The sequence below is a fragment of the Phyllobates terribilis genome, unplaced genomic scaffold (assembly GCF_046119375.1).
Source record: "Phyllobates terribilis strain yellow unplaced genomic scaffold, ASM4611937v1 Scaffold_13__5_contigs__length_258822181, whole genome shotgun sequence".
NCBI classification, from domain to species: domain Eukaryota; kingdom Metazoa; phylum Chordata; class Amphibia; order Anura; family Dendrobatidae; genus Phyllobates; species Phyllobates terribilis.
In genome coordinates, this window is record NW_027362773.1 from 77,706,821 (window position 1) to 77,720,154 (window position 13,334).

The following is a 13,334-nucleotide window of genomic DNA, read 5'->3' on the forward strand; positions in this document are numbered from 1 at the left end:
GGCGGAGTGCTATGTGGATCTGCTCTTATTTGGTTCATAGTAATTGGACTGCATAATGAATGGACTCCAATTAATTTACTCTGGTATTTGCAAAAATGTTCATTTGGCAAGAATCTCCCTGTAACCTGGCTCTTGTCCCTTGTTAGTTAGCTCCTGGCAGGTACTGTGACAGCCGTAAGGAGCGGGAGCGCTGGAATCCCCCCGGGATGACCATGGAAAATCAGTGTTTTAACTAGTTTTACAGCATTTTATATACTATCATGGTGATTAAGCTGCTCGGTCTTTTGCCTTCCTGGGTCAAACACAAGACTCTAAGGATTTGATTTCATATTAAAATTTTTGCATGTTCTCTTTAACAATAAGCTTTCCTCTACTGACCATTGAATCCAAAATATCTAGTCCTGACACATCCAGGATTATACTAGGAGATTTGAATGAGCGTAGAGTCCCATCAAGCAGAAAAGCCTCTTTAAATATTGCAGAGTAGATGAGCCCCTTGAGGGTCTGTCAAGCAGAGGAGCCCTTTTTATATTTTTCAGGGTAAATGAGCCCCTCGAAGTCTCACCGAGCAGAGGGGCCCCCTCAATGTCTTTCCGATTAAATGAGCCATTCGAGGTCCCGTCGAGCAGAGGGGCTCCTTCGATATCTTGCAGAGTAGATAAGCACCTGAGGTCCCAGCGAGTAGACAAGCTCCTTTAATATTTGCACCTTCAATACGCCACTCAAGGTCCTGCTGAGCTGAGGGGCCACTTCAATATCTTGCAGAGCAGACAATCTGAGTAGCCCTTTGTTATCTTGCAGAGAAGATAAGCACATTGTGGTTTGGCAGAGCCGAAGGAACTTCTTGATATCTCGCAGAGTAAATGAGCCCTTCAAGGTCCCACCAAGCAGAGGGGCTCTTTCAGTACCTTGCAGAGTGAATGAGCCCTTCAAGGTCCCACCGAGCAGAGGGGCTCTTTCGGTACCTTGCAGAGTAGATGAGCCCCTCAAGGTCCTACTGAGCAGAAGACCTCTTTTTAATATTTGCACCGTAAATGAGCCACTCAAGGTCCTGCTGAGCTGAGAGGCCACTTCAGTATATTGCAGAGTAGCCCTTTATTATCTTGCAGGGAAGAGAAGGGCCCCATGAGGTCTTGCTGAGCATAGGGGCCTCCTTGATATCTTGTAGAGTAGATGAGTCATTCAAGGTCCCACTGAGCAGACTGTCCTCCCCAATATCTTGCAGGGAGCACAAGCTCCTCGAGGTCCTACCAAGCAGCTGACCTCCTTACTAATATGTTGCAGAGTAGATGAGCCCCTTGAGGTCCTGATGAGCGGAGTAGCCCCTTGATATCTTGTAGAGTAGACTAGCCCTTCGAGCCCAGGTCAAGCAGCCAAGCTCCTGCTGAGAAGAGAAGGCCCCTTGAGATCCTGCTGAGAAGAGAACTAAGTGGACCAGGACTGGATTGACTTCCTAATCCATGCGGGCTGTGTTCTGAGCCTGTGACTTGGTGCCGTTCTCGTCCTTCTCCAGTCATCCGCCCCTCCTGATTTTTGCTGTCAGACTTTTTGCTTGTGAAGTAGCTGCTTGATTAAACATTACCCGGCAGAATGAAGCCTGCAGATTAGACGCTTTCATTTACTGTCACACAGGGCTAAATTTAGAGCTGAGACGTTCTCTACCTGACACGTTCCCCCCGTAAACACCGGCTGATTGCTCCGCTCTTGTGGCCATGACCGAGGAGGATTGCAAACATGTTTGTTACTTCACTTAACTTTAAAAATAGTCCCTGACAATTTTTGAGCCTTGTTATTATCTGACATTTACTACTGCTGCCATGTTTTACATCAAGGAGGAATATTTTATGGTTATTATAGTCCAATATAAAAAATGTTAAAATATTTTTTTTATGCCCCTTGGTGCCAAGTGATGAAACCGATCCATGTAAATTATTTTGCTTGAATTAACATTCGAAAGAGTGTTTGAAACATAAGCAGATGCCTCTGGGGCCCTTACCTGGGGCGGAGAGGGGTGGTGGCCGCCCTCACCATTGAAATGTATAGGAAAGGAAGCCGATTGTTCTGCTGCTAAGGATGAACATTGTTATAGACCTATTTAAAACGAATGAATTGTAGCCCCATAATAAAGTTTTAGATAGTTATTTTCTAAATCTAGTTCTCTTTTTACCCCTTTCAGTGTTATTTCCTGGAGAGGCTGAACTGGATCTGGATGGTTCAAATAAGACCATTGTAAGAAATACGTGTCTACAGAGTCACACGTCCTCCGGGGTGGAGAGTACAGCAGTGGAGGTACAGCACTGAGCCAATGATTGGGGATACAGTGCTATGTAATGTGCTCTGCATCTAGCTGTCTGTATTTTCTCGTAAGCATATACTAATTTCTACTCCGTCTTCGGCGCTCTTTAACCGCTCGGCTTAGTCTTCGGCGCTCTTTAACCGCTCGGCTTAGTCTTCGGCGCTCTTTAACCGCTCGGCTTAGTCTTCGGCGCTCTTTAACCGCTCGGCTTAGTCTTCGGCGCTCTTTAACCGCTCGGCTTAGTCTTCGGCGCTCTTTAACCGCTCGGCTTAGTCTTCGGCGCTCTTTAACCGCTCGGCTTAGTCTTCGGCGCTCTTTAACCGCTCGGCTTAGTCTTCGGCGCTCTTTAACCGCTCGGCTTAGTCTTCGGCGCTCTTTAACCGCTCGGCTTAGTCTTCGGCGCTCTTTAACCGCTCGGCTTAGTCTTCGGCGCTCTTTAACCGCTCGGCTTAGTCTTCGGCGCTCTTTAACCGCTCGGCTTAGTCTTCGGCGCTCTTTAACCGCTCGGCTTAGTCTTCGGCGCCCTTTAACCGCTCGGCTTAGTCTTCGGCGCCCTTTAACCGCTCGGCTTAGTCTTTGGCGCCCTTTAACCGCTCGGCTTAGTCTTTCTTCATGCCATTGTCATTTTTTATTTTATTCGTATTTTTTACTGGTCTGCACACTTTTATCCCCTCTTTCACGCCATTCTGTCCATTATGCTTATCTCTTCCTGCACTCACCACTCCTACCCCCCAGTTTCCTTGCCCCCCACACTCCTGCCCTGCCTGCTGCCCCCTAGTTATTTTCACCCTGCTGTCCACCATGTTGACCTCTTCACACGCCTCTCCTCTCCCTCCCCGTTGCTCGCTCTCCTCTGCAGACCTGCGCACTTTCCTACCGGAGCGGACGCCTGTTATTTACCGTGGCGAGGATTTCCTAATCGCCGGCGTCTAGCGCGCTCCGTAATCTTACTCTAAGCTCACTAGATGGAGCGTCTCAAGAAGCGAAGCCGAGAGGTTCATAAATTTCAAGAGTGCATTTATTGCATTTCTGTCTGCATAATAATATCCCGGCAGTGATACAAATGGATTTACGCTCTCCTTGTAAACACAACCATTCTCAGTCTCGGGTCACTTGATTTGCAGAAGTTTATTTTTCCTTTTTTAATTTGTATAAAGAGTTTTAATAAATTCTAGTAAAGAACCAAACTCCATTTACTGTTGTATCAGTGTTATCATAGGGACACCTTGTGACAATCCGAGGGCCACCAGGCCTAAAAGAAAAAGTTGGATTCTCACTGGTTGTTAAAGAAGGTAGAAAAGGAACAGCTAGATCTGATTGGTTGACAGGAGGTAAAATGATCTGATCCTGCCAGATATATTACTGATCTGCAAATATTGGATTAATTGGTGATGGAAGAAAAAAAAACGCTTTTCTGCATGTTGGAACAATGATTAAGGAAATCCGCCAAACGTGACAAGAACATCCAAGATCCATATTGATTGCGAACTAGAACCAGGAGCCGTTCCTACTTGCAAGCAGTCCTGTTTTCCCAGGAAAGCGACTTAAGGAATGGGTGTTGCAGGGCAATATAGAGTTAAAAAAGGTCGTCTTACAAACAACATTTGTCATATCTATAGGATAGATGCTAAATGTATGATCACTGGGGGTCCTGCTGCTGCTGCTGAGACCCCTACCTCCACTGATCCTGAGAGCTGAAAGTCCTCTCTCTGCGTGGAGAAGTTCTGAGCACGTGCGACCACCAATAAAGCAATGGTCGCACATGCTCATTACCGTTCTGTTTACACAGAGGAATTTGGGTCACCCAGCAATCAGTGATAAAAAAAAAAACAACAAACCCTTAAATGTCCCCAAATTTCTAATTCAGTCTTTACCATTCTTGCCCATATTTTAAGGAATTCTCCATTGTCGTTTCCCCACCCTTACAGCATCTCGGTGACGACATTCAGCCCTTTTCTCTGGATCAAAGCTTCGACTATGACCGCGTGGTGCTGACCTCTAAAGTTTCTGCGGAGGAGATGAACTTCCTGAAAATTACGGGAACCTCAGGAGGTGGAGACGGCGAGGCAGACCTGACGAGGGACCTTCATGTCTCCGCTCTTCACTCTGCAGATGACGGAAATAAAGTTCCCGGTGTTCTGTGCTAGAAGAGATCACATACAATTAGCGAGCGGCAGATTGATGGCGAGATGCGCACCATATTGAGTTCATATAATTAGTACTTGGCGTGTGCTCGGCTCGGGCGACGCTTAGCCGCCGCCGCTGATTCGGGTGGTCAGGTGTGTAGACGAGACTCTGCTGGTGTCGAGCTCATGCTGCTTCTTCTGACTCGTTGTCTAGCTCCGCTTATTGCTTTGTTTCATCGTGTCTGTGTGTTTTGTAAGGGATGAGCTCGCAGGAGCGCCACCGTCTGAGCACACGGCGCCGCACACAATGCAACCTGTCGAATGCTAAAAAAAAAATTTGAGTCACCCTTCATTTGGTTTACATCTGCGGAAAAGCTGGATGACAACCACAATGGCCAAATGGGTATTGTTCCATACAGTTCACAAATCTGGGAATTCTGCTTACAACCCTCAGGACAATGGATTTTTCTTTGCCTGATTATAATAGTGACAATGGGATTTATTCCCCTTTGCAGATTTCTGCACTTAGAATATGAGAATATTAGGTTTGGGGAAAAAAAAAAAAAAAAAGAGGTGGATCTTTTATAAATTTTCTTTAAGCAAAACTAATTCTCACCCCTTTTAGTTAAACCTGGCTCTTATACTCTGCATCTGTCAGATTTAGAAAAAAATGCGCAGTCAATTCGAAAGTTTACGCCAGAAATATGATGTAAAGTTGAAATTTTGCTATAAATCTTTGCACTGCTTGCAAAAATTTTGCAACTTTTTACGCTGCTTTTTACTAACTTTTTGAAGAGTAGGCAGAGCTTAGTGGAAACAGGCAGGGCTTAACAAATTCATGACAGCTTACACCACAAAAGCGGTGTAAATCGAAGGGATTGGAAAGAAAAGCCTGTAGTCAGTTGATGTGACTGCAGTCTGTCCAATCGTGCAATTCCCCTGTATTGGCAATGTGAGCAATTTGTATACTTGTTGTCACGTTACCGCCCACTCGTGCTGCCAGTACAGGGGAATCATGACCATGTGCTGTCACTTTTGCTGCACTAAAAATGAAGACCTCATCAATCTGACTCGCTGTCATTTCGATACAATCACAGTTGTCTCAGCTACAGAGCTCGGAATGCTGAGCCCTTATAACCCCGCCCACAACACAGAAAGCTGCCAATCAGTGCTGGAGGCGGAGTTGCATTAGGAGACACCAGACACCTAGTCCTGTAGTGATAATCTCCTGATGATAAAACACTGATTATCTTGAAGCAGCAAAACACAGCCCATCTCTGGAATCGGGGTCTGTCCCCCTGAATCACAGATTAAATGGCAAAAACCTGCTGACAGATTCCCTTTAACAAACTGCATAAATCGACAGTTATAAGATTATGAGAGACTTTGTAATGTATCTTAGCTGAGAAATCTTATTTTCTCCTTCCCCCATGACGGCACCACGGAGTGAGGGGATCCGCCCTTCAAGGACAGGAAACCTACAGATAAAAGGGCGGTACCTCTCTCCCGCATCAGTTGGTTTCCTGTCCTTGACGGGATCCTACGGTTCCTGAGGAGGCATACCTGCGGGGTGCTAGAAGATGAACGTCGTGGGATGCCCGGCCAGTCCGATCCAGGCAGCGGGGGTTCCCTGCCTTGGCTGCTGCAGTGCCCTGATGCGCCACCGCTGGGGTTAGTGGGCCTCTAGGGTGTGCGGGGGGTGGGTCCAGACGAAGAAGACAGAGCCGGTCGGGGCCCGCCGAGGTGCTGTGCTGGTCCCCCCTGGTTGCGGCAGGTGGGAGCGCGGCACTGCCCGGAAGCGTTCTTTCGTACTTCCGGGTTTTGCCGCGCATGCACGAGCGCGCCGGGCGCCTCCGAATGACGCGGCGCCGCAATGCATGACTGGGTAGCCAGTATGCGTCGGCGCGGCCGTCCTCCCGCAGGTGCGGGGGAGGATGGGGCGCTGGGTCACCACAGGCACTATGGGAGGATCTCCCAGTGCCTTAAAAGACAGCGGAGGACGCCAGAAGATGCTTCTTAAAGCTCTGGCACGCTGTCAGCAGCCGGAAGAAACGGGGTACCAGGGCCGTAGCAGTGGAAGCGGGCGCTCCGGCCGATCGTCGCAGCGCAGCAAAGACTCCACCTCAGCGTCTTCCAGGAGGACTACAAAGATGGCTCCACCTCCTGAACCGGTACCCGCTCTTCTGTCTGGTAAGTGATCTTCTTGAAAGTCCACTTTGTAACTAGGGGCCCTCGCTCTCTCTCTTTTTGTCTCTTATTAGGGAAGAAAGAGTACAGGGAAATTAAAGAATAGGACCTGTGCACTTTGCACAGAAGCCCTACCCACTACTTGGGATAAGAGACTCTGTAGCTCCTGCATTGAGCAAACTATATGTGAGGGAACCCCGAAATTTGCCTCTGAGCTTAGAGACCTAATTAAGTCACAAGTCGAAAATACCATTAAATCCTTCCGGGGGGGTAAAAGGTTAAAAAAAGCCAAAAACATATCCCCCGAGTCCCGATCTAGCAGTTCTGAAAATGGCGAAGATTCGGACACATCGATCTCTTCCTCTTCCTCTTCCTCGTCTACAGATAGCAAAGCAGCTCTGTCCTCCTCTGTCGAGGAAACAGCCTCATTAAAGCAGTCAGGTCTACCAGGGGGTTAGCAGATCCCCAGCCCAAAAAATCTATCTAAAATATAATGTTCAGCGGGCTAGATCAAAAAAATAGGAGGTCCTTTCCACTAAATGAGCATGTCCTCTCTTTAATTAAGAAGGAGTGGAGTAAACCGGAGAGGAAGGGCTTCCTTTCGCCTAAAGGAAGTACCCGTTGGAGGACTCTGCATGTTCCTTTGGGAAGAAAGCGCCAAAATTGGACGTCTCCATAGCCAAAGCCTCAAGGAAATACTCCCTTCCTTTTGAGGACATGGGCGTCTTAAAAGACCCCATGGATAAGAAAGCAGACTCCTTTCTAAAGGGTTCCTGGGAAGCCACTGGGGGGGGGCTAAAACCTGCGGTAGCAGCCACATGTACGGCCAGGTCATTAATGGTCTGACTGGATCAGCTTGAAACGCAACGAAGGCAGAAAACTTATAGAGACACGATTCTTGAATCTATCCCGATGATGAAAGGAGCAGCGGCCTTCCTAGCTGACGCCTCGGCGGATTCCGTCAGATTAGGTGCTACAGCGATAGGGCTTGCTAACGCGGCCAGACGAGCCCTCTGGCTCAAATGTTGGGGATCTACAGACTATATCAAGATTGTGCTCCATCCCCTGTGAAGGAGAGTTTCTATTTGTGTCTGCTCTTGATGACCTCTTAGAAAAAGCAGGGGACAATAAGAAGCGTTTCCCTATCCTGTCTAACAATGCTTACAGAAAACCTTTTCGGAGTAAGAGGTTTATCCGTAGAAAACCCACTAAAGACCAGGATAGGTGGGAAGACAGGAGAAGGAAGACCAAAGGGTTCCTATTTAATAAACCCCCCCTAGCGATAGCAGAAAGACCTCCCAATGAAGATTTGCCCCGGGGTGGGGGGGAGGCTTTCGGGCTTTCTCCCGGCCTGGGAGTTAATATCCAACAGCTCATGGATTCTGTACCTAATACAATCGGGCCTGAAACTTCAGTTCCTCACATTCCCTCAACAAAACTTTGTCGTGACCCCCGAAAGGTCCTCAAGCGAGGAGCAGCTGGCCCTTGGAGCAGGAAATCCAGGGACTGGTAGGGAAGGCAGTCCTTCAGGAAGTCCCGGGGGAGGAGGAAGGCAAGTGATTCTATTCTCCGTTGTAACTGCGAAAAAAACCAGATGGGACTTACAGGACGATTGTGAGTCTAAAAAAGCTAAACAAACTTTTAAAGGTGGAAGCCTTCAAAATGGAAACAATAAAATCATCAGTAAAAATCCTGTTTCCCGATTGTTTTATGGCCGTCCTGGATTTAAAAGACTCTTATTATCACGTCCCGATACACAAAGACTACCGGAAGTTCCTCAGAGTAGCAGTTCCTATCCGTGGAGTGGTCAGACACAATCAACATACTGCACTCCCATTCGGCATCGCCATAGCCCCAAGGGTTTTCACCAAGATTATTGCAGAGGTAATGGCTCATCTAAGGGAACAGAATACCCTGGTCGTCCCATACCTAGACGACTTCCTGGTAATAGGCAGCACCTTCCTAGACTGCAAATCCCATTTGGGAAATGTCATGGATTCTTTGACTCTCTTAGGATGGCTTTTGAATCTGGAGAAATCCAAAATACTACCATGCCAGATACAGGAATACATTGGCATCGTGCTGGATTCAAAAAGACAGGAGTGTCCTTTCCCCGCAGAGAAAATTTGCAAAATCATAGGACTGATGTCACGGGCAAAGTCCCACCCATCCATGTCCCTACGGAAAGCCATGTCCCTTCTAGGCTCCCTGATAGCATGTTTCCCGGCCGTCCAATGGGCTCAAATACATACCAGGACCCTACAGTGGGAAATTCTAGAGGCAGAAAAATCCCTAAAAGGGCATTTAGAAGGGCAGCTAACGCTATCTGCAGTAACCACACTTTCCCTAGAATGGTGGGGAAACATAGACAATCTAGGCCGAGGGATTCCTTGGACTATCCCGACACCTCAAATCCTGACCACAGATGCAAGTCCTGGGGGCTGGGGGGCTCGCCTCGACAACCTTGTAGCTCATGGGGTCTGGACAGAGCGCCTAAAACTAATGTCCTCAAACATGAAGGAGCTCCTAGCGGTAGAGCGGGCACTCCGGGAATTCATGCATACACTACAAGGACATCACGTGAGGGTCTTTTCAGACAACCGAGTAGTAGTGGTGTACCTGAACCACCAGGGGGGTACACGGTCCCATTCCCTAATGCAGACGACAGAGGTTATCTTTCGCTTAGCCGAGGAGAACTTACAATCCCTATCCGCTCTACACATAAAAGGGATAGAAAATCGCACCGCAGACTTTCTGAGTCGGACACAGCTGAAGCAGAGCGAGTGGGAATTAAGTCAGTCAGTTTTTCGGCAGATTGTACAAATGTGGGGCCGGCCCTCCATAGATCTGTTCGCCAAGAATCGGAACAAGAAAACACACTTTTTGCTCCCTAAATCCCAAAGGGAACCCCGTAGCCGTGGATGCCTTCATGATCCCATGGAATTACCCTCTAGCTTACGCTTTTCCTCCGACCTCTCTGATTCCAGCTGTTCTGAGGAAAATCAGGGAAGAGGAAGCGAGGGTAATCCTGATAGCCCCCTTTTGGCCAAAGAGGGCATGGTTTTCATGGATGAGGAGGTTATCAATCTCCGACCCATGGGTTCTTCCGGACCTTCTTTCTCAGGGTCCGGTTCTCCATCCTCAGGCTTCAAGCTTACGCTTGACAGCCTGGAATTTGAGAGGGCTCTTCTGAAAGACAAAGGTTTCTCCCCAAATCTTATCACCACACTACTTAAAAGTAGAAAACCAGTGACCACCGAGCTGTACGGGAAAACCTGGAAGAAATTCCTTTCAGTCTCAGGTTCCAGGTTGGATGGGGAGGTTCCATTGGCCGCTATCCTGGAATTTTGACCTAGCTAGGGATAGATGGGTATCTAGGTTTATTAAAGCATCAGCTAGATCCCGACCCATCCCATCCCGAAATACTACACCCTGGGATTTAAACTTGGTCCTTTCCGCTTTAACGGAGGCCCCTTTTGAACCCCTGTCGGAAGCATCCCTAAAAATTCTCTTGGTAGCTCTCACATCCGCACGTAGGGTTAGTGATATTCAGGCCCTATCGGCAGGCCCCCCCTTCATACAAATCTCGGAGGATAGGGTTACTCTGAGAACCGACCCTGCCTATCTACCAAAAGTGGCGTCAAGATTTCACAGGTCACAGGAAATCACCCTTCCTTCTTTCTGCCCTAACCCTAGGAACACGAAAGAGAAGGTCTTGCATACACTAGACGTCAGAAAGGTGCCTAATCCGATATCTAGAGGCGACACGAGTAGGCAGGATAGTTCTTTGTTTGCTTTCAAGGCCCTCGTAAGGGGAAGAAAGCTTCTAAGGGCACGCTGGCCAGATGGATAAGGGAGGCCATCACACTATCGTACTCCTCACGTGGAGAAGCTGCCCCGGAGAAACTGAAGGCCCACTCAACAAGAGCAGTGGCAGCCTCCTGGGCGGAGAAGGCCGGTGCTACGATAGAGCAGATATGTAGGGCGGCAACCTGGTCTTCCCCCTCTACCTTCTTTAATCACTACCGGCTAGACTTAACCTCTTCTTCGGATCTTACTTTCGGGAGAAGGGTTCTGGAAGCTGTGGTCCCCCCTTAATGAGTCACTTCTCTGTAATTCTCTCCGTGGTGCCCTCATGGGGGAAGGAGAAAGACGTAGTTACTTACCTTAACGGGATTTCTCAGAGCCCATGACGGCACCCGTACATTCCTTCCCTTCACGTGTGGGTGTGCACATTTATTAGTTACCTGTTGTAGCCACGTGGTGACTCTGACGAGTTCTTAAATTGTAAAATTTCGTGTTACTAACCTGGTGGTCCTCTCATGCTCTGTAAACAACTGATGCGGGAGAGAGATACCGCCCTTTTATCTGTAGGTTTCCTGTCCTTGAAGGGCGGATCCCCTCTCTCCGTGGTGCCGTCATGGGCTCTGAGAAATCCCTTTACCGGTAAGTAACTACGTCTTTTCTCCCCTTTTTAAGACATTTTTTCTCTCAAAACCTCATCTCCTGAAGTCATCATGCTCTCTGAAAAACTGATAAAATCTGACTTACTCAAGACAAGGACTGCCATCTCATTGAGGGATCAGGTTACAGTTGCCTATTGAAGTCCATGTAGAGGGGTAATAGAAGGAGCAGAGCGGGAGAGGCATAAACACAGACCTGTTTACCTTACTCCAGAGCTGGATTCACAGCTACACTGCTCAGTACTGCTGTATAATGTCCTCCATGCTGCTGCTTCTGCAGATGTGCTGCATAGAGATAGGGGAGCAGGAATTATTCACGTCTGCGTGTGTTGCATATGGGAGACATCATCCTAGCAGCTCGTCTTCATCCGCTTGCCCCAAGAGATCCTAAAGAGGGGAAAACTGCGGGATGCAAGTCATAAAATGGGAGGAAAGTGTTATTACCGATTTCCAAAATAATAGATTATTCTAAAACTATTGCAACGCATTAAACGATTGCAGTAGGCCTCATCCAACAGTAGACTTCCTCACCATCCGTCCTGATCTCATCCTGCTGACAGACTCACAGGAGAGTTGGGGATCCTGTTCTTGAGTCACTCCCACTCTTAAAGGGATAATGGTGCATTTTTAAGCCTGGGTCACAAGTACCAACATTAATGCCCCCATAGACATTAGACCAATGTCGGCCAAACCTGACGATATCTGCTGACAGTTTAAAAAGTACGGGGCCTCGTGACTCTCAGCTGACAGGTGATGTCGGGGGGAGACTAATCCGGCCAATTGGATGTCCAACACCTGATTCTTTTGTCTGGCAGCGGCTCTCATAGAGAACCTAGGAGAGCTCGGGCGAGCCAAGCAATGTAATGTCTTTGGGGGTCTTTATTGTGTTCAGTTGTTTTGTTTTAGCGAATGTTAATTTAAAGAGGTTGTCTACTTTAGACCACTTTCTGTTGCCAGAGTAGAAAGCAGGAGCCACTTCTCCCTCTGGAGGAACTAGCTCATCTTGGAGATCAGCTCGTTGGACGTCCCCTTTAAAAAATGAGTATTAATGATGAATTAACACGGGCCAAAATAGAATCAGCGTTGCGTGTCCTAGGTCTAATCATCCACACCTTGATCCTCTCTGAAGTACTCGTATCTTGCCCCTCCATAAACTTCAAACTAAGCAAAAATGATCTACTGGACCTTCTTCTGGGAGCGGCGAAACACTTAATCCTCCTTCACTGGCTACACCCTGCCCCCCCCCACCCACATTGCACGGATCACAAAAATCCAATCACTCGAAGAACTTTCCAGTTGGGAAACACTCATCCGAAATTTGTCAAAATATGGATACATTGGATAAAGAAATATCCAGACCTAATCTCAAAAGATACCTCCTTTTCACCACACCCATCCTAAAAATGTACCTTTACCCCTCCTTTCCTGCAGATGGTACCCCACCTCACAACGCCTCTCATCTCCCAAGACTCATACCGAAATTTGTCCCACCTCAGCCACTTCCATTAGTGCGCCATATTCAGGTTCACAATTAGTAGTTTCTGCATCTATTGTTATTGTGTTTCGCCTTTTATAACACGTTTTTGCACTTTTCATATCACTAGTCTTTCCCATTTCTTGTTTATGCAAAACTGTTTCTCAATTGTTTTGATTAATAAAATAAAGAATTATTAAAATTGACAGTTGTCAAGGATAACACTCAGATCCCACCACTATTACCAATTTGTCACAAATTACACCAGAGAGGTCACACAGATCCGACCGCTGCCACCAATACGTCAGGGAAACGCAACTCCGCCACATCCAATCATCAGAGTAACTACGCAATTGGCTGACGAGTGATGGACAAGGCCACAGCTGCTTCCACTACTAGGCCGGTTATTTGGGAACTCACAGTGAGCGTATGGTATATAGACCTGATTCCAATGCATGGAATAGATATATATATATATATATCTATATCCCGGTACGGTCACTGATCACTCCACAATAACAAAAAGAACCACCAGCTGTCACCTCCAATTGTTTATACAGGCCGATTGGACACCTGTTACAGATAGCGTATGGGTTCAGGGGTGTGGTTTACAGAGCAAGAGGAACAAAGCTATTAAATTTTATATATCTAATCCCGAAAGGTAGGCAGTGTTTATAAAAAATATACAAGATGATGCAAAATGGAAACAAGACAATACGGTATATACAATTACATAAGATAAAAAGGGATAACAAAAGAAAAAGTACTAAACCTGTGTCACGGAAATG

General features: G+C 47.3%; 1 protein-coding gene across 2 annotated transcripts in view; it reads left to right on the plus strand.

Annotated features, from left to right (window-relative positions):
• The window catches only part of IFTAP (intraflagellar transport associated protein), a 45,812-nt gene extending 33,060 nt beyond the window's left edge, over positions 1-12,752 (plus strand). The window contains exons 7-8 of one of the 2 annotated variants that reach the window (XM_073658144.1): positions 2,177-2,289; positions 4,225-12,752. In XM_073658144.1, the coding sequence (XP_073514245.1) occupies positions 2,177-2,289; positions 4,225-4,443 (332 nt within the window). In that variant the 3' untranslated portion in view covers positions 4,444-12,752. Of the gene's footprint in view, positions 1-2,176; positions 2,290-3,155; positions 3,303-4,224 lie in introns of those variants that run through there. The other variant, XM_073658145.1, reaches the window with a different exon arrangement.
• The last annotated feature ends 582 nt before the right edge of the window (positions 12,753-13,334 follow it).